Source organism: Ciconia boyciana, chromosome 3, assembly GCF_034638445.1.
Source record: "Ciconia boyciana chromosome 3, ASM3463844v1, whole genome shotgun sequence".
In the NCBI taxonomy this organism is placed as follows: domain Eukaryota; kingdom Metazoa; phylum Chordata; class Aves; order Ciconiiformes; family Ciconiidae; genus Ciconia; species Ciconia boyciana.
In genome coordinates this window covers 60,973,988-60,993,347 of record NC_132936.1, presented here as the reverse complement: position 1 = coordinate 60,993,347, position 19,360 = coordinate 60,973,988, and the positions used below count along the sequence as shown (strand labels likewise).

Here is a 19,360-nt window from a genome sequence, read left to right as displayed (position 1 = left end):
AGATAAAAAATGGTGTTAGGGCTGCTGAAGGCTTGCTTGCCTCTGGTCCTGCAAAGATTCACAGCACTAACTCTGCCCAGCTGGCCCAGTTCTTAGCAGTGTTTCTGATTTCAAAGCTCATCGATCGTATGTCTCCTGCCTCATTCTTCATGAAGGCTGCAGTTAGTTAATTTTAAGTTCATCCTATATACTGTATTAGCTTAGACTACTCTCAGAAGATCAGATAAAGAATAGCCTTTGTTACTGAGGGTTTGCAAACAAACTCTTAGTATCTCTGTTTAGTACACACATAGAAAATCGAGTGGTAGTATCATAATGTTTCTTCTTTTGCAAGGCTAGGAAATTGTTTCTTGTTTAATTGCCTTGGAGTATATCCCTGTACAAACTTTGTCTAAATTTGAGTATAGTGTGAGTTTGAGCTAGGCAGATTTAACCTAGACCAAAGAGCAGTGATGGATTGTATGCCGACATACCCAAATCAAAGCTGAAGATTTTTCTGAAAGATGTGTGTTAGTATAGCCCAAAATTATTTGGCTTAATTCAAAGATAACTGCAGAATTATACAGGAGATTGGATTAGATGATACAGCAGTTCTTCCTGGCCAGCCAGAGGATCCCCATGAGTCCACTGTTGCATGCAGCAAGCTTGCCTGTTGCAGAGAGTATACTCTGCTCTGCTAATTCACAAGATAATGGATTAGAAAATATGTCAAGACTAATAACACAGACGCACTCCTGTGGGTTTTGAGTGGGAGGAAATGCACCATTCACTGACTAATCTTTAAACTTCCACTGGTGAATGTTAAGCCACCCTCCAAAGCACCCACTTGTTTCAAATTCCTAATAAGGATGTTGAATCTGTGCTCTCAAAAAACCCAGTTAGAGACAATTACTATTTCTTACCAAAGGCCAGATAGTTCCAAAAAGAAAAGCAATGTTTTTCTTTCAGTTTTAAGGCCTCTATTGTCTTTCCTTGCAGAGTTCATGTTAATAAAGATAGGATTTATTGTCTTTGTTTCTAAGAAATTGAACTTTTTTTCTCTGTTGCAATTAAACCTGAATTGGCCACTAAAGATATTATCTTATTTTCTTATATTTGACTGAGTTTGAATTCATTAGAAATAGTAGCAATATCTGCAGGATAATAACTCTCATCAGAAATCTGCTGTATCAGTTTTTTGTTAACCTTGAAATTTATTCTAAGTGAAGTTTCTAAAACATTGCCTAATCTTCTTGCTCATGGCTTAGGTTTCTGGAATTGTTACAGTCTGCAATAAAAAAGTGTTTATGTTGATTTTGTTTATTGATGTCAGGACATTTTAGGGAATATATTTATATATTCTGACTTCAGGCACTTTTTTTAGGAGACCAGTAGGCTGGAGAATGAAAAAAAGGAAGGGGCCTTCTGATAGTAGTTTAGGATGCACATGTAACATCTACTAAATTTGGCAATGAAAATGGTTTAAGAAATTTCTGCCCCTGTGCTGTAGCTTGCTGTCCCATCAGTTAGGACAATACATTTGGTTATGGGACTGTGCTCTAAACCAATATTAAAATGAATTAAACATCCTCAAAAACTTAAAGCAAAACATAGAATTCTGAATTGTTTTGAAAAAAGCTCTTCTTTCTTCAGTGACATCACAGGGCTTTCGTACTAGCGTTCTGAATTAGGTGCATAGGGATAAGCAATATGAATTAGGAATCCTTTACTGTATGCATGTATGACAACTCTTTCCAGTTTCCACACTTTAGCTCAGTCTTTGATTAGGGCAAAACTGTTATTAGATCCTTTGGCTCCTATGGTCCTGTAACTATCTTTAAAAAAATAATTGGACTCTTTTTCCTTGTTTTTGGGCTGTGAACACAAAACTTATTCTTGGCTGACACATCTTCTGAGATAAGTTTAAAAAAAGGTAAGAAAATGACAAAATAAGGAGATCACATCATTTGATAGGATGGCAAGTACACTTTAGTAAATTATATTTAAATGTTTTCAATCAGCTTTCTTCTTAACTAAACTCTAACTTGTGGTACAGCAAGGGAAAGAAAGCATGGGCTCTGAATCCTTACCTATTTCTCTCGTTTATTGGATGTGACTGCAGTAATTGGATGTGACTGCAAAAAATTGGATGTTACTTGCAGTAATACGCAGAGGTTCCAGGCAGGAGCTTGTAGAAGTGGTGGCAAGGAGGAGGTATCACAGTGTCATGTGTAGCGTAACTGAAGGGGACTTCACATGCGTCACCCCTCCTGCTCTCTGGCAGTGCTGTCTGGCTCTGCTCCACCAGCCCCGTGCAGAGCAGCACCGGGGAGCTGCGGGGGGTGCGTGACGGTGCCCTGAGCCCTTCTCCTTACCCTCTTGCAGGAAGGTATGTTTGGGCCTGAAATATGCAATTGTTTAAAACTTGTGGAAACCGTTTCTCATCTGCAAGAGCTGTTGATACACTGAGGATTTGTTTTACAAAAAGAGGCAGTAGTGCAAGAGTAGAAATTAGTGTCTCTAAGAATTCAGTAAAACCAGCAAGATAGACTAGAAAAGAAGTGCCAAAGAAGAAAATGAAAAAATTCATTCCGGAAAAATTTTTCCAGAAAAAATTCATTCAGGAAATTTAAGATTTTTTAAGAAATTAAATTTAAGATTTAACGTTTCCAAACAACGAGTTAGTAGATTCCAGAGGGAGATAAACGTTACCCATACACGAATTGCAACCCTACAGCACGTATGAAATATTTTGATTGTGGCACTTAACAGTTTTTAAAGATATCTACATCATCACGTGAAGGAATGGTTGATGGATACTGGCTCAAGGAACAGTGCATTAGTTTTATGGGCTCTGATTCTGCTATCACTCAATAGCTTTCAGTAGCACTCCCTAAGGAATTAGTTCTCATTAGCACTGAAGAGCATCAGAACCAGACCCACAGCAAATAAAATGCTAATGTTCACGGATCTGGCTTATGCAAATGCCTTCAGTTCTGTGTATTTTCACTTAAGTGATATGCAGAAATAAGGATGTGGTTCTACTGTGTTTAGTTCACAATATTATTGCATATAATAATTCACAACTATTGTTTTTAAGTTAGGCATAAGTAAACACTCAATGTTATTATGTGGTTGAATTTTAATTTATGCAGCATAAATCCTAAACTGAGATATTTACCACAGCTATAAAACTGTGTTATGGTCACGGGCAGAGGTGTTTAGGTGTGCAGCCTTGTGTGTACATGAGTTGGGCTTTCTAGCACTGGTTGCATTCAAGCCAGGGTCTTGATGGACTGGGTTACTTCTGTTCCCTACATTTTGAAGGACAGCAGAATGGAGAGTTACGACAACTGTTTGTGACCTTGAAATTTGTGGAAAAAACAGCAAGTATATTCCGAGGAAAAAAAACCCAAATCCTGCCTACTCGAGGACACAAGTGAGATCAATGGAAATTTTTAGTGTGCAGAGCACTACCCTTCCACTATAAAGGCAAACATAATTATACAAATTGTTCCAGGAAGAGCAGAATTAATGAAATTTGGTTTAGTAAGTATTCAGGTCTGCAGTCGCCTACTGCTCCTCTCCCCCTTCCCTGATAATAACCAAAACTCTCCTTATGGCACTCCTATCAAATGAAAAAGAGCTGGTCTGGAGCTATGTGTGTGTTGAGTGGCCAGCCAATATGCACATGCTGATTTATCCTGCTGTCTGCTGCCAAATGGAGTGTATAACAGCTGTGTTCTGCGTGTTTTTCTTTCAACAGAGGAACTAATTCAACTCTTGCTTTTGTAACCACATTGAGACTTCTGCCCCCTTTTCAAATCTGACTGAAATTGGCAAAAAAACTTTTAAAGGTACTGAAGAGATTGACAGATGAATGGGTAGACAGCACGATGACATAAGCCTTGTTTTCTTAGCAGGCTGAGATGGCATATCTGATTCAGTAATTCTAGAGGCTAATAGATTTTTTTCAAACAGGGAAGCAAATTGCATTGATTTCACTGTTCAGAATTCCCTTGGGATTGTTCAGCTCGTCCCATCCATTGCTTAATGCTTTATTGAAGTGTAAATATATGCATTTCAGAAGGCATCCTACACACGTTTGGGACTGGGGACAGCTGTGATTTAGTCTGGCCTGATGACATTAATTTCCTTTCTCCTTGAGCTGTCTTGCTTAGCAGCGTGTCATTTTGTTTGCGTGTGTTTGGGAAAGAAGAAAGTCTAGCTATGCCATCCATGAGCAATCTGTACTTTATATCTGTATTAGCAAGCCTAAGCGCACAAACAATATTTCCCTTGCTGAATCACAGGGATTAGCTTATTCTTTCAGTGCCTGTTTTATTCATCAGTTTACTTTTACTAATATCAAACACAGCCAACTTGCAAATGAACTACAAACCTGGAAATGCTTATTAACAAGATAATGGCCACATGTGTGAGTGAGATCTTAATTAAATTTCTCATCATAGGTTTGGGTTTTGGTTTTTTTTTTCTTTTGATGCCTAGATCTGGAAATACTTTGCTAATTTACTCGTTCCTAAAAAGCAGCAGGGGGACTCGTGAGTAAATTGGTCTATGATAAACTCTGTGCTGGTGTGGCCAGACGGCTGCTCGATTAACTTAATGGTTATTTCTGGCCTTAAAAAATCTATGAAGGAGAGGACCACAACTTCAGAAAGAAATGAGTCCTGCCCAAGTTTTTCAGGGAGAGACACCTCAGCTGTGGAGAGTCTCAGGAGGAACACAAGTGGGGTTTGGAGACCTCTGAGAGAACATACAGCTGTTTTCTTGGTGAAGGGGAGGGAACACAGTGGTCACAAGGCTAAGCTTGGGAGGATTCTTGTTTGAGAAGCTCAGTCCCACAAAGAAGGACCTGTTTGACAAGCGTGGCCTTGCTGGGAGGTCTGATAGGCTGTGAGGCCTTGTGCACATTTGCAGGTTGTTTCAGGTTATGTCATAGCAAATTAACCAAACAGGAACAGCTGTACCAAAAGCAGTGTTTCACACTGTGTTGCCATTTCAGGTGAAACTTTTTGCTTTAGAAACACAGGATCCTCTTAGCTCCATTAAATGTGAGCCTTCCTGACAAACCCCAAGGGTGAGCTGCTCCTGGTAGGGGAACTCCTGTGCTGCTCCCCTGGCTGGTCTCTCCCTCTCCTTCCCTCTCCTTCCCTCTCCTTCCCTCTCCTTCCCTCTCCTTCCCTCTCCTTCCCTCTCCTTCCCTCTCCTTCCCTCTCCTTCCCTCTCCTTCCCTCTCCTTCCCTCTCCTTCCCTCTCCTTCCCTCTCCTTCCCTCTCCTTCCCTCTCCTTCCCTCTCCTTCCCTCTCCTTCCCTCTCCTTCCCTCTCCTTCCCTCTCCTTCCCTCTCCTTCCCTCTCCTTCCCTCCCCGCCACCTGACTCTTCCCCACCACAGCCTGGGCCAGGGGATGTGGTGGCTCTAGAGGGGGGCACTCAGTGACTGATCCTTCTGGGGTCCTGCTCCATGTGACCAGTGGGCCCATGCGTCTTGCAGAGCTACCTCTAGCCCCAGGGAAGCAGTAGGACCACCTGGGCAGGGGAGGAGACCCTGGGGCCTTCTGGCAGTGGCCTGTAGCTCACTGGTGTGAGCTGTAATGTGAAGCTGTTGCTGTGCCAAGATTCAGAGCAGAGCCCACCCTGGTGCTGGAGCTGCAAAGAGGCCTCCCGTGAGGGTCTCTGCCCTTGTGGGAAAAGGCCACTGTATTTTGGAAGGTTTGTCCTCAGTATTGCCCCAGGCTGGTCTAAGTGGACGAAAGAAATGTACTTCAAAACTTCATTTTAACCTCAAGCCACTTTCAAGCTTGCAGCTTTCTTTGTTATATCGCCGTCTGAATAAGAAAAAAGTGGGGGGTTTGGCTCTAGGAAATCCCAAAGTAACACCACAGTTTCCCAGCTGCAGAGCCCCATCTCTTCAGGCAATGAAACACAAGAGCATGGGAGCGCATCTGCAATAGGGATGGTACGTGCTGCACTTGGCAAGTGGACCGCTCTTCTCTTGATATGGTCAGACAGTTTTATCTGCCTGCTTTTATGCTGTCAGTGATCACACTTTTCAACCATTTTAATAAACCTTAGAGTTATCTGTAGACAGCTAGCAGGGAGCGGACAACAGATTATCCTGTTTGCCCACAGACTTTGAGGTACAAGTATTGTGCAAAAACTGAAATAGGAATTCTTAAGAGCGAAGACTCTCTTATAAAATGCTCAGCTGGGTTTCATTCTTGATCTGCCACAGATACTGCTCAGGAGCTTGAGCAAGTCATTTAAGATCTCTGTGAAAATGAGAGAAGTGAGGAGAACATTGCTTGCTTTGCTTTTTGCTTTTGTGGTTGTCTGTATGAATTGTATGTTTTTTCAGGGCAAGGGCAGAGTCTTCCATTTCCTTACAGTTGTTTTTTGCAAATTGCTCAGGTCTAACAAATAAAGCACTTGGAAAGTGTGAAGCAGAAAAAGAAGAGGAAGAAGAGTACAACTATGACTATGTGGATGAAAACATAATTGAAAACATAAGAAAAGTATTTCAAGACACCACCATTTCTAGCACCATTAGAAATAAGCATGCGCTCTCTGAAGGAAGAAGGTGAGTGTGACCTATGATCACTTACGGATGCAAACAAATGCGGGCAGAGTGATTTTTCAGACTGGCTGGTAACCTTCACTCCCCAAAATGAGGGAGGGTTTCCGCTGGGAGCTGCCGCTGTTGCCCCCGGTGTCCTGTGAATAACGCAAGAAGGGCAACTCTGAGCTGCCGCCTGTGCCACCCTGTCACTCTTAGCGATGTCACCTTTGTCAAAGCGGTACCTGTTGTTGTTCTGGTGATGGAAGTGCACGGGCAAGACCAGGTTTACAGGTAGAGACAGAACCTTAATTAGACCAACAGTTATCCTTACAAAAACACACAGAAACCCAGAGAAAGGCTTTGTATCTGAAAGCCTGTCTAATTTTTTCTGATTTGTGCCAGTTTGTCATAACACATTATAGTATTCTAAATGCAATCCTTTTCCTCTTTTTAGAAGTGGATGCCTTGTTGTGCATAACTAAGGTTTGTCTCTTAAAAAGCTTTCAGGAATTATCTGTGTTTTCGCTAAATCCTTGAGGTTCTGCCCTGGCAGTCTGCAGAGACTTAAAGTTCTAGTGAAGAGGGCCTTTGTTTCTGAAAAGCTCCAAGTATCATTTCCAGCTAAACACAGATTAGACTTTTTTTTCTAGTTCTGAGTGAAACTGTGTAGTCCCAGCTCTCTTCACTCGCAGCTGAAACTTCTATGAACTTCATTTGACTTGGCTGAATTGTTTCTCTTGTCAAGAGAAACCCCTGAAAACCCAGCAAAACTTGAAATTTTGTGTTTCAGAGATTTAAAAAATTATTTTATTATGAAGTGATATTTTATTTCAAAAAGTATTTTGTATTTATTTTAAAATGGCATGCAACATTTCTATTCTATTTGAGTTACGCAGTGTACTGAATCTGAAATAAGCTCTTATTTTTTTCTGAAATGCTCAAACCCCTCAGAAACATGACAGCCAGGGCAGCGCGTCGTATCCGTGCAGCCATCTCTTCCCCTACTCATAGCTATGGAAACTCCAAAGTTACAGGGAAGGCTGAAAAATGAAACAAAGTAGGGTGTTTCACATAACGCATTCCTTCCTCAGTCCCCATGCGGCTGAGGATGGGGACTTGCTCTATCACATAAAGCAGCTGACTGAGAAAGAGAATGAAACTCTCTTTAGACTAAAATAGTCCTTTTGACTATAGGCATTAAGGGAAAAGCACCGTTTCAAGAAGCAATGCCAGCCTAGAGGATCAGCCTCTAATTATACTACTTACTGTTGTGGCATCAGCTCCTTTAAGTCTATCCACGTGCCCTTTAAACTCCCTATAAATAGAGGCAAGGTTTCACTTTATTAGTTGTCTTCTTTGAGGGCTCTAGCAAAACATGAAAGAAAGGACCTTTGCTGCCTTAAGGGAGATCACTGTCTGTCTTGGATTATGAAGCAATCCCATAAATTATCATCCTCGGTGGATCACAGAATTATCCACCCTCTGAAATCATTAGCTAGCCAAGAAGAAGGTGGCTCCTCCAGCCTGCTGGTCTCCCCCCAACCATCCAAAATCCTCCATTATGGCTTTTATCTAGCACTTAAAATTTCTATCAAGCTTCCGCACTTGCACTTGTGAGCATTTTGAGAAATATGGATTTTATGTGGGCATATGAAATTAACCTTTAATGTGGGCAAAGTCCTATAAAATATCTAGCCAGGTAAAATGATTGATAGAGCTTAAAAAATCAGCTTTTGAGCACGTAGGTTACACAGCTATTAAAGGGGCTATTAAAAACAACCAAATTAGCTGGTTTAGGCTTACTTACAGGCAAATAATGCACAAAAATTAGTCGTCTCTTGCATCTATGCCAAATGCCTAACATCTAACCATGTTAGTTCTACTTCAAGAATTCATCAGTCAACCATTTCCCACCCATGGTCCTTCCCTTCCTCAGGACTTTTATGCTATTTATGAATATCCACTTTTAATTATTTGGTATATATGATCTATCAATTAAATCTATTGATCCAAATTACTTTTAAATAGAGCCATTGAGGGGCAGGGGGGGAATTGTTTTAATGAAATACAGAAGTAAACCTCAACAGTCAGGTCTTCTTTGAGAAAAATCAGTATTTATTATTTGCAGTGTTTCGTCAGTGCCCCCCCCCCCCCCCCCCCCCCGCAAAATCTTTCCACAATCAGGGCCAAAGCACGCCAGGATGATACTATTAGGAACTAGTCCTCACCCTAACTAGGAGGGAGAAGGAAAGAACAGAGATTTGCCTCGGGTTATTGCTATGTTAATTTTGATAGAATAAATGTGCCCAGAGGGTCAATGATGTTAACATGACCTCATCACTCCAGAACAATAAGCAATTAAACAAAGGACTTGACTACAGATGCCTGAGCTTGCTATAGCAACAACCACCATTAACATATTTTAACCTTTCAGTAAAGATTCAAGAGAAAGTAGGAAAAAATCCTGAAGGCATTTAAAACGTGTGGCTGGCTTCTTAACAACCCAAGTTTCTTTCCTTTTACTGCCGTGAGTTGTTTTTTGGGGGATTTTTTTTTTTATAGGATCATAGAATCATTTAGGTTGGAAAAGACCTTTAAGATCACCAAGTCCAACTGTAAACCTAGCACTGCCAAGTCCACCACTACACCACGTCCCTAAGCACCACACCTACACGTCTTTTAAATACCTCCAGGGATGGTGACTCCACCACTTCCCTGGGCAGCCTGTTCCAATACTTGACAACCCTTTTGGCCAAGAAATTTTTCCTAATATCCAGTCTAAACCTCCCCTGGTGCAACTTGAGGCCATTTCCTCTTGTCCTGTGGGGAAAGCCCTCAGTTTGACAGTCTTTTAGAAGGCATTAAAGGTGTCAATAGTGTTTTTTCTTGGGTGTGAGAAAAACGGGGAGAGAGAAGCTTCATTGCAATGAACTGGTATAGCTCTGGTGCTGCTATAATGTCTCATCCCATGTCCCCGCAAACAAAAATGAGATGGAGCCACGGAGGAGCAGCAGCAACAACGACAAAAAAACAACAGCAAAACCAGAGAAGGCAGCTTCTGCCTCCAGTGCTGATAGCTGCTTGTAACCTCATGGCTGGAAAAGGACAGAAACAACATGGTCCAGCCACCTGGAGAGCTGAAAATGAGTACTGGTGTCAGGCTGTTTCAGGACATTGCTTTCTGGACTTGAACTTCACACAAGTGCTGGAAAAGGAATGGCCTCAGCTGACTAAGCCTGGGTGTTTATTAAATAGGAGCCAAAAAAAGAAAAGTAGAAAAGAGAGAGAAATGCAATAGGGAATGAAAAATCTACACAGCTGTGTTTTCCTCTTGTAATGAACTCAACAGTTGAGGCGGTTTTGTTTGAACAAAGTACTTTTCTCTATTTTCAATTTGTACTTTTTTTTTTTTAAGTTATTGTATGAAACAGACTGAGGTGGAACTTTTTTTTTACCTTGGTTGTGCTGAGATGTAGGTTCCTGCATAACAGAAGGCTACAGACAGTGCTATAAATGAAAACCAACCCTTCTGACCCCACCGTATCTTCATTAATCGTTTTGTTTTTCTACGACATTTCTCCGGAGCTTTCATACCACTAACCCTCTAAGCTAGCTGTTTCTTTCATAGCTCCCCTTGCCTTTGGCTGAAAGGTGGTGGCAAACTTTGCAGCCTCGGGGATATTGAAGTGAGGAACCCAAATCCGTGACTGGAGTTGTATGTTCTCATCAGTTTTGAAAGTCCTTCTCCCCTTAAGTAGTTTTCAATGCAGATTTGGGGGCATCATCTACTTTGCTATTTTTCATTGTTAGGTAATTTTTCTACTGCCTGATGTTTTCACTTTTCCCTAATGTGCAAACTGAAGCTTTTTTCCCAGGGTGCAATCAATGGTGATTACAGAAGGAAGGAAGAGTCAAGAGGGATCAAATAAATAGTGTGCTGCTCCGAGAGATGAAATTCAGTTCTTAGCTTTGACACAGGCAGGACTTCAAGCAGCCTGTCTCAAAGCAGTTGTAGGTTCAGAGACCTGAAGCGCAGGGAAGACTACCAGACTACCATGATTATCTGGATGTTCTTCCTACATGCACAGGTCTTGCCATTCCCCTAGAGGGCAGATTAAAACATGCTTTTTTGTAGTGTGGCAGAGCTGGGAACAGAGCCCACTGGTGAAGTCTTAGCACACTGGCATATTGCCATTAATTAAGTTATTGATTAAGTTATTCATTAACTTCCTTCCAGGCTTGCATCTCTGTTACCCCAGAGCACACCTGTTGGAAGCCTCTCTCCAAGAAGAGGGTATCTCTTCTCCCATGCCTGCCAGACCGGCAACATGACACAGGCGTTATGGGCACAGTCACACTGGAGAAACACCGGGAAAACTTTTTGCTGGAGTCACAGCTTACACTGACTAAATGAGATCTTTCGCCCCATATAGGTCAAACATTTCCCTAAGCTGCATAAGCTATACTAGTAAAAGAAAAATTTACTGGTATGAGTTTCACACACTTAGGCAAAGTTGCTGGCATAGCTGTGTCAGAGTCATATATTAGCTTTATCTCTGCTGTAGTCTTGGGATTGCTGGTGTAATTATACTGACAAACCATTTTATGGCACAGACAAGCCCTAACTTGCAGCCATTAATTTGCCTCAAGACCTCATTCACCTGCACTCTCTGTGTAATTTTTAAATCCAAATGTAAAGGTTTCCCATTTCACCCTGTCGTTTTGTTTTTTTTGTTTTCAGAGACATCTGAAGCAAAATAATTCTGAAGTTAACTGGAAACAAATAGGAAGCTATGTCCTTCACACATTAAGATCAACTGCAACTGTAAGAAAAAGCTGCTCATGAAAGTGTCCTTCTTGTCTCATGAAGAGCATATGAGGCTGTAATTTAACTATAATAATCCCCTGAGAAACTAAACTGCTTACTTGTCCTAAATAAGAAGTCAAACCAGCTAATGTCTCATGACCCTTTGAAGGGACAAAGTTCTTCTGTACATATTTATTCATGAATTCAGATAATGATGCCAAGTCCAATCCTTCATTCTTATTGCACCTGAAATACCATTTGATTTTCTGAACCACTGTAGGGCATGTGCAAAAGGAACATCCCTTACTGAAACATCTGCATGGTTGTTTCCTCTGGGTTTTGGAGGAGGGAAGGGTAGAGAGGGGAATGAAGGGTTGTCTAAGGTGAACATCCATTTCTTTAGCCAGTCACGTATGCTTCAGGTTAAATCTCAAAAGTGCAAATGGCCAGATTCTCCCACTCTTTCGACAATGAGCAACGCTTTGTTGCACAAGTGGTACTGTTGCACCACAAGTAATTCACCCTGGAAAGCAATGCTACTCCTCGTAAAGGGAAGTGCTACTCAGAAGGACTGGGGGTCCAGCCATCTCCATAACCTGCCTTGCACAGCTTAAGTTATCTAGAATCACACTAGAGCTGTAGATTTCGCTATTTCATTCATCAATTTGCTGAAAACACAGTCAGGAAGGAAGGACAGAAGCTAGAGCTGAAAGCATAGTGTTTGTGCCAGCCCTCCCAACTGAGAAAAAAGCACATGCTGCCCTTTTTAAGAGGTCTGGGAAAAGCAGTGCTGAAGAGCTTGTCCTGCACCTTGGGGTACCTTGTATTCCCACACAAGTGTCTGGGGGAAGAGGCAGCCCCAGGTGCCTCTCTGCTTCATGTGTGAATGGCCAACACTGCCACACTGGAGAGGGGGCACTGGCAGAGCAGCAAAATCTCTTCTCCTTTTTAAAACAAAACAAGTGTTTGCTTTGAAGCATTTCCTTTTACTTTATACTTCTGAAAATGAAAAATAAGAGCCAAATGGTTACATGGTATCTGAAAGGATACCAGACGTCCTTGCCTAGAAGTAGGGACCTCCCTTTGTGCCCTGCCCCGAGCAGCGGCAGGCAGAGCCTCTGCTTACAGGGATGAGCATCTCAGTGGGCTTGGCAGTGAGCACGTAATCGGTGCTGATATTAGAGCTGCCATATTCCTGCTGGAATTGCTGTGTGCAATCACACGAGCTGCACAGGTAGAGTGTGCTTAATGTCTTTGGGTGGCACTGGACCTAGTCCTTGTGTTCTGGCAGAGCGAGTCTGATACCCATCATTTATGGCATATAAGAATAAGAACTGGGTAGTGCATGCATAGCGAGTGCTGTGTATCTAGACGTGTTAGATCTAGGGCAAGTGCATATCCCTCTGGCAGTGCTTTGACTCTCAGGGAAATTTTTGAGAACTGATGTGTAAATACACAGTTGACGTGCCAAGAGTTTCCAGACTCAACAGCAGCTTGATCGGAGTGGCATATCCAGAAATCCCAGACAGCAGGATGGAGAATGGGAACATGTTTAGAAAGCCTAGACATACCATATTTTTAGTCAATGCAAATGCTCACAAAAACGCCTTAATATACTTTAAAGAAAAAGTCTTTTCAAGCAGACAGTATAGTATCTTCAGACTTGCTTATTAAAATTCTACTGAATGATTAATTTTCAGTAATGCAAATTAATTTAGAATTTCTCAATATTGTCTCACATTAATTTATTCAAGATAAATGTTCATCCTCATTAAAATCAGTTACAATTTAAGTATTAAGAATATCGCTCAGAGTGCTTTGATTCCATGCATATGTAGCGTACAGCTTTTTGCATATCACTAGTTAATACGGAGGCTTGCAGGTGTGTACAAAACTTGTAACTGGCTGACACGTCGCTTGTGGGTATTTGAAATACATTTTAAGCATTTTTCACAAAAATCTGTATTTCTCTTTGTAGCAGCTCAAAACAGCCTGGTGTGTTATGCCAGCAAATGCAGTCTGGTATTTGAATAAAGGAATTTGTTGTGTATTTTACTGACTTTTTTTCTTTTTCTACTGAATGTCCTCTGCTGGATGTGTGAAAGATATGATATATTGCTACCACAGTTTTCCTTCACTGAAGTACCAGAAGCCTGACTTCTGCAGCTAGAAAGGGGGAAAGGAAAGCCAACAGCCTCCTGGGCTGCCTTAAAGCAGTGCCAGCAGGTCGAAGAAGGTGACCCTTCCCATCTGCTCAGCACTGGCGAGGCCACATCCGAACTACTGCGTCCAGTTCTGGGCTCCCCAGTACAAGAAGGACGTGGACATACTGGAGTGAGTCCAACAAAGGGCCATGAAGATGACTGAGGACTTGGAGCATCTGACATGCAAGGGAAGGCTGAGAGCGCCTAGAAAAAATAAGGCTGCTGTTAGTTGCCCTAGGTGTTAGGATGGGTGTGAACGAGGTGGGATGCAGTAACTTTCCCAACAAACCTAAGCTTCTTTCAGACATTCTGTAAGAGCATTTGTGAACAAAACCAAGCCTTATCAGCCCTTTTTGCAACTTCTTCCCTTTAAAATGCTTCCAAAGAAGCAATTTCTCTTCTTTGCATAGATCCTGTCACATAAGGAGTCTGGTTCTGCCACCCTTGTCATGTGCAACAATCCTGTCTTGTATATTCAACCTCGTTGAGTTCAATGAGTTTTATTCATCTGAGTAAAGATGGCAGATTTTATGAACCTTGTAAATATATTAGTAGCAGAGATGTCTCCGGTATCTTCTCCTCAGGCACATGAGCCAACATCATATCCTATCACAGAAATGAGAACTAGCCTGGCTGTTGAGTTTACATGACGCAGAGGCACAGTGGCATTTGCATTCAGTTCTTGGCATGGAAAAGAGGCCATGGTGCTGTGCTGCAAGGAAAGGACATCCAGTCTTGCTGGGGAAAGCAGAGGGGAGGGAGGAGGCACGAAGTAAGATCCTAGTAAAAGGCTTGTGTTTGAATTTTAAGACTTAAGTATTGTGATTTCCGTATGCTGTACAGATGACCACAGTGATTCCGTACTGTTTGCTAATACATGTTTGACAAAGCTATAATGTCACCACAGTTCCTTGAGGGACCTGGTTATCATTCCCAGACGTTACTGCTCAAGAAGACTGCATTCAAGAGGGGAAAGCCATTTTCAGCTGAACACAGACCACGATCGCTATGCCAGAAGAGAATACAAGTGTACTTAAATAATAAGATATTTGCTTTGCAAAAGACTGGCATAAGCTTTTGCACAGACCTGTTAGCTTAAAGGCTTATCTCTTTTAATGCTAAGAAGTATTTCCAGTGTGTTCTCACTGAAGGTCTGCTCAGGAGCAGCTGCTTCTGCAGCACTCCATGTGTGCATAAGCCCTTAGTGAGATGGCATTTTCTGTTTGGATGATCAACATGCACATTTTTTATATATCCAGCCTTTGTGCCTGGGAAGATAAGAAGAATCTTCTCCTTGCATTCTTCTTTAAATGCCAAAAGCTCTTTTGTTTAAATACAACATGTCAAACAAATGCTTATCTAGCATGCTCTTCCCAATAAGAAGCCTCTGTTTATTCTTGCTATCTCTTCACTTAACGCGTTTGATACTCTTCCTACCTCTCTTAAGACTGCCCAAGTGTTTTGCTAACATTTTTTCACTTTGATGCGCCTGTACCATGTTAACTTTCAACTGCTTGACACCATATTAAAACCGATAGTCTCTAAAGAGAAAGAGTTTTCTTGCTTATACTTCATGTATTAATGACAGGTTGTTGCTGGTTTTTTAATTTTTTTATTTTCTCCCCTCCTTTTTTTAATGCGCCTGTGTGCTGGGAGTGTTCTTGTGCTTTGCAATAATGCATCTCTTTGACGAGCTTCCTGTCTCTTCTCTTGGGTTTTTGTAGTTTCTAGGATAGCCTTTTATGACTCTTTCTCTGGGACTGATAAACCTTACGGGTCTGATCTAAGTGTCAGCCGCTGGCAGGCTGAGCAGGAGGAGGGATTACCCTGCCCTTGCCTTGCTGCTGCTGCTCTTGCCCCAGTTCACTGCTGCTGGCCACTGCCACCGGGATGGATAGCTCAGTCCTGCCATTTTTATGTTCTCTTGTAACTTTAAATTCCTCATGTGTGTTAAGATTTGGGAGTATGTGGAAACGGCTACATGGTGTCTCAAGGGTCTGATCCTGCCAGGACTTAAGAAATGCCTGTGCGTACAAGTGCCTTATCCCCATCCTCTCTGTGACGTTGTCCCTGAGGCTCTGGGCACGGCAGTGCCGGCAGCTGGCGGCTCGGGCTAGCCTTGGAAAGCAGCAGGGCTTGCTTAGCTCTTCCTAGGGTGGCCTCAGAAGTTACGATCTTTCTTTCTTCAAATACACTGGCTCCTTCGTAATGCCCCCGGTCCTCATGGTGCAGAGGAAGGGTCTGAGGGGGGCTCAGGGGGTTGCCCCACGGGGTACTGCAGCTATGTTGTCAGCAAAAAGACTCTTCTCCCTTTTCCACATTATACACATTACTCCACATTATTCCACATTATACAGCTGCCTGCTCTCCTTAGGTTCTGTGATCACATCTGTTAGTATTTTGGGGCCTAACATTGCATGAAAGGAGAGGTAGAAACAGTCTGTCTTTCTAAAATGATGCTTTTCTCCAGTCCACAAGGCTGGTTTATACTGCCGCTATCTGTCCCACCATACCTGCCGCACTCCTTTCCTGCAAATGTACGCACAAACAGTTCATGCAGCTCTTTCCCACAGCTCCAAATGGTTTGCAGAAGGAAGTGAGAGACTAAGGATTTTATTTCACTGCATTTTCTGTCCTGGAGAGTTTGGTTAGGCATGAATCAGTTAAAAAACATTAAAAAATTATCATGTTTTTTCTAGATAAACATGTTACATAAATATAGTCATTTTTAAAGTAGGTATAAATGCCTTGTAACAAATCTTTATGTGATTCTGCCTCCATTTCTCATCCTCTGAACCCCATTTTGGGTGACTGTGCTTCCCAGCCGGAGCAGCCCTTGCCAGCTGGTGCAGCCTGGCAGGTCTGCAGCCCCAGGCTCCCCTGAGCTCTCCTAGAGATCCTTACCAGCCCCTGTCTGGGGCAGCACTGCACTTCATGCCATGCAAGTTGTTCTTAAGACACCTCATGGGCCATTTTGTCTCATCTGTAGTACAGAAGATCAGATTCAAAATGAGTTTAGGTTCAGATCTACAAGCGTATTCAAATTCTTGAATTGTATGGAAAACATCCTATTGGGTGTTAGGAGCCCAAATGCCTCTGCGGATATGGGCTGTAAGCACTTCAAACTTAAATAGAACAGAGCCCAGCAAGTGCTCTGATGTCCAGCATCACTGCAAAAATGAAATGGCAGTGGGAGAGGTGGTATCAAGCCGGGATTTTTCTTCAACAATTAAACTGAAGGAAATACCAGACTTTTTTCAGGTGCGAGCTCTTTGCACTCTGTATATGAAGGCTCAACATGAGGTCTGAAAAAGGCAACGTGTTCCTCCTGGAGCCACCAAGGTTAGAGTGAGGGAAATGTTGTAAAAAGAGTGTATCATCTTAAATCTCACCGCCTTTGGTAGTGGGAACTGGAGGTCCACAGCTCACAACCCTGCCGAGGGGGGCAGGCAACATGCCCTGGTCTGCAAAAGTAACCAAGCAGTTTGGTTTTGGGAAATGCGGGGGTTTTTTTAATGTTGTGCACCAACAGTTAAAGTACTTATACTAGGTTCAGTTTTGTTTTCTATCTGGGAGGGTCCAAATGGACATCTTCTGCTTCTCTGCAAAACCTCCTAGCTGCCAGTTTAAAGGCTGCCCTGGGCAAGAATGTCTTTGCTCTCCCTCCATACCTGGCAGGTGTAGAGGAGAGTGCTTTTTCCAACCAGCAAAAGGCACTTAATTATGCATTAGAGAGCACAGGCTGGAAAGGAAGAGAGTCCAAATAATTCTGCGCAGATTAGGGATCATAAAGCGTAAAGTAGACTCAGGAGAGGAAGGCAGTGGTTCCCCATCAGCCCCGCTGAGCTGTGGGAGGGCTGCGGGGTTCAGCACTATTGCTCAAGCGTTGAAGATGGTCAGGCTCTTCCCTGGTGGATTTTTATTCTCCTAAATTCTTTCTTTATCATGTATCCATTTCTAACCTTCCCTCCTGAGCGTTGTTTGTTTCAATCCCCTTCAGCTCATTATTTGCAAGTGTGTACAGAAGTTTAACTTCCTGGCTTTCTGGAGCTGCAGCCAGTTGTGTTTATGCTTTCTTCTAACAGCACCTCTGTGAAACAGAAACTGGCCCTGCTTAACGCCAAGCAGTCCTCAGCAAAGAGATTATACATGTAAAAGGCACGAAAACAGGGCTGCAAACCCCAGACTAATCCTGAGTAAGAAAACCCCCTCTGCTTTGCAAGTCCTCCTTGCTGGGCAAACCCCTGCTTTGGTAGTTGTCAGCTTTTGCTAGCATTAACTAGCAGTCAGACTCCTCCAGTGCTCTCCCATCCTTCTCCAGAGACATCCAACCATACCTATACTGCCTTCTCTTGATACTTTCCCCTCTGCTTATTTTCTGACACCTGTATGTTTTCTTACTAGGATGCACCTATGCTGTTTCAAGATACCTGGCTCTGCTCTACTTGTAAGAATCCACCATTCCGTGTTTTGTCTAAACTCTTACATGTGCTTCAACCTCCAAAGTGCAATTGCTGGCCAATTTCTAGTCTTTACCTGACTGGTTGGCATGCTGGACTAGGAAAAAGTGTCTGAAATACATAAATGCCCAAGGCTGTATTAAGATGGCTCTTTTTCAAAATACCAAAGTATTTCCTAATGTTGTCATAAATTCAGGTAAGGAGATATTTGCTTTTTAAAAATGTGTTTTATAAATATCTCCTCAAGTGCAGCAGTTTGCAATTTGTAAGGTTGTTTTCCCTATTTGTATTAATGGCTCTTTTTGTTTCCTCAAAGCGCACCTTAGGTCAAATCTACGTTAACCACAGAAAAGGGCAAGTTTTTTTTCCAAACTTTTTTGGAGCACAATTAACTTAATATTTTAACAGCTGGCAGCTGTGGTAATTACTTTTAGATTATACCTATAGTCTGTTGGAATCTAATTACTCCGATCTATGAACCAGGTAATTAAGGTAAAAACTCCCACATTTTCTTAGACCTCATTAATGTATTTCCTTTGAAAATTGTTAGCTAATGATGGTACATTAAGAGTTTATCCATAAAATTACAATGAATATTTAAAACCTTTGTCCCGGGACATTAAAGGACAGAAGAGTGTTTAACTGCTCAATGTCTTGATAATTAGTTCTTAATTCGCAGTGCAAGTATCGTGCAAGTCTGGGGAGAAAGGACCGATCAAACTGGGAAAGTGGCATGGAAAGACACAAATAGGTTTATTTTCCTTCGTTTCCTTGGCATCCGGCTAATAATTCAGGAGGTGTGGAGACTCCCGAGGACCTGATGTTTCTCCCACTGCCTGCAGCTGGACTGGCAGCGCCAAGAGTCACCGAGCTTCTTTCAGCCACTCTGGTGCGGGGGGAAAAGCTGGGAGTCCAAATCTCACCCCGAACGTCCGTGGAAAAGCTTTTGACTGGGATACGTGTGTCAGGAAGACTATCGCTACGGTGGCTACAAATGAAATGTAGTATGTGAGTAGTATGCATCAGAGTGAAACCGTGTGCTCCAGCAGAAGAGCAAGTGGCGCACGCATCTCTCCTTCCGAGTGAGGGGTATGGGACAGAGTTACCAACTGAGATGCTAGGTACAACCAAAACTGTGCGGTAGACCTCAAATGGTGGCAAAGCAAAGCTGCTTTCCCTTATTTTGACTTACGAGTCTAAGGCTTGTGTTATTCTTAACTACACCGTAGTGCAAGCTATAATCTGAGAGGATGCAGCAGGCACGGGCTGTATTGCCATCCTCTGCTCTCCACCACGGAAAGGGAGCTCCAGCCATGCCTGCTCTCTGGGG

At 42.5% G+C, this 19,360-nt stretch overlaps 1 protein-coding gene across 1 annotated transcript in view; it reads left to right on the top strand.

The window, feature by feature from the left end:
* Positions 1 to 6,584, top strand: part of THEMIS (thymocyte selection associated) — a 77,185-nt gene extending 70,601 nt beyond the window's left edge. The window contains exon 6 of the mRNA XM_072855826.1: positions 6,412 to 6,584. Within this exon, the coding sequence (XP_072711927.1) occupies positions 6,412 to 6,584 (173 nt within the window). The remainder of the gene's footprint in view (positions 1 to 6,411) is intronic.
* The last annotated feature ends 12,776 nt before the right edge of the window (positions 6,585 to 19,360 follow it).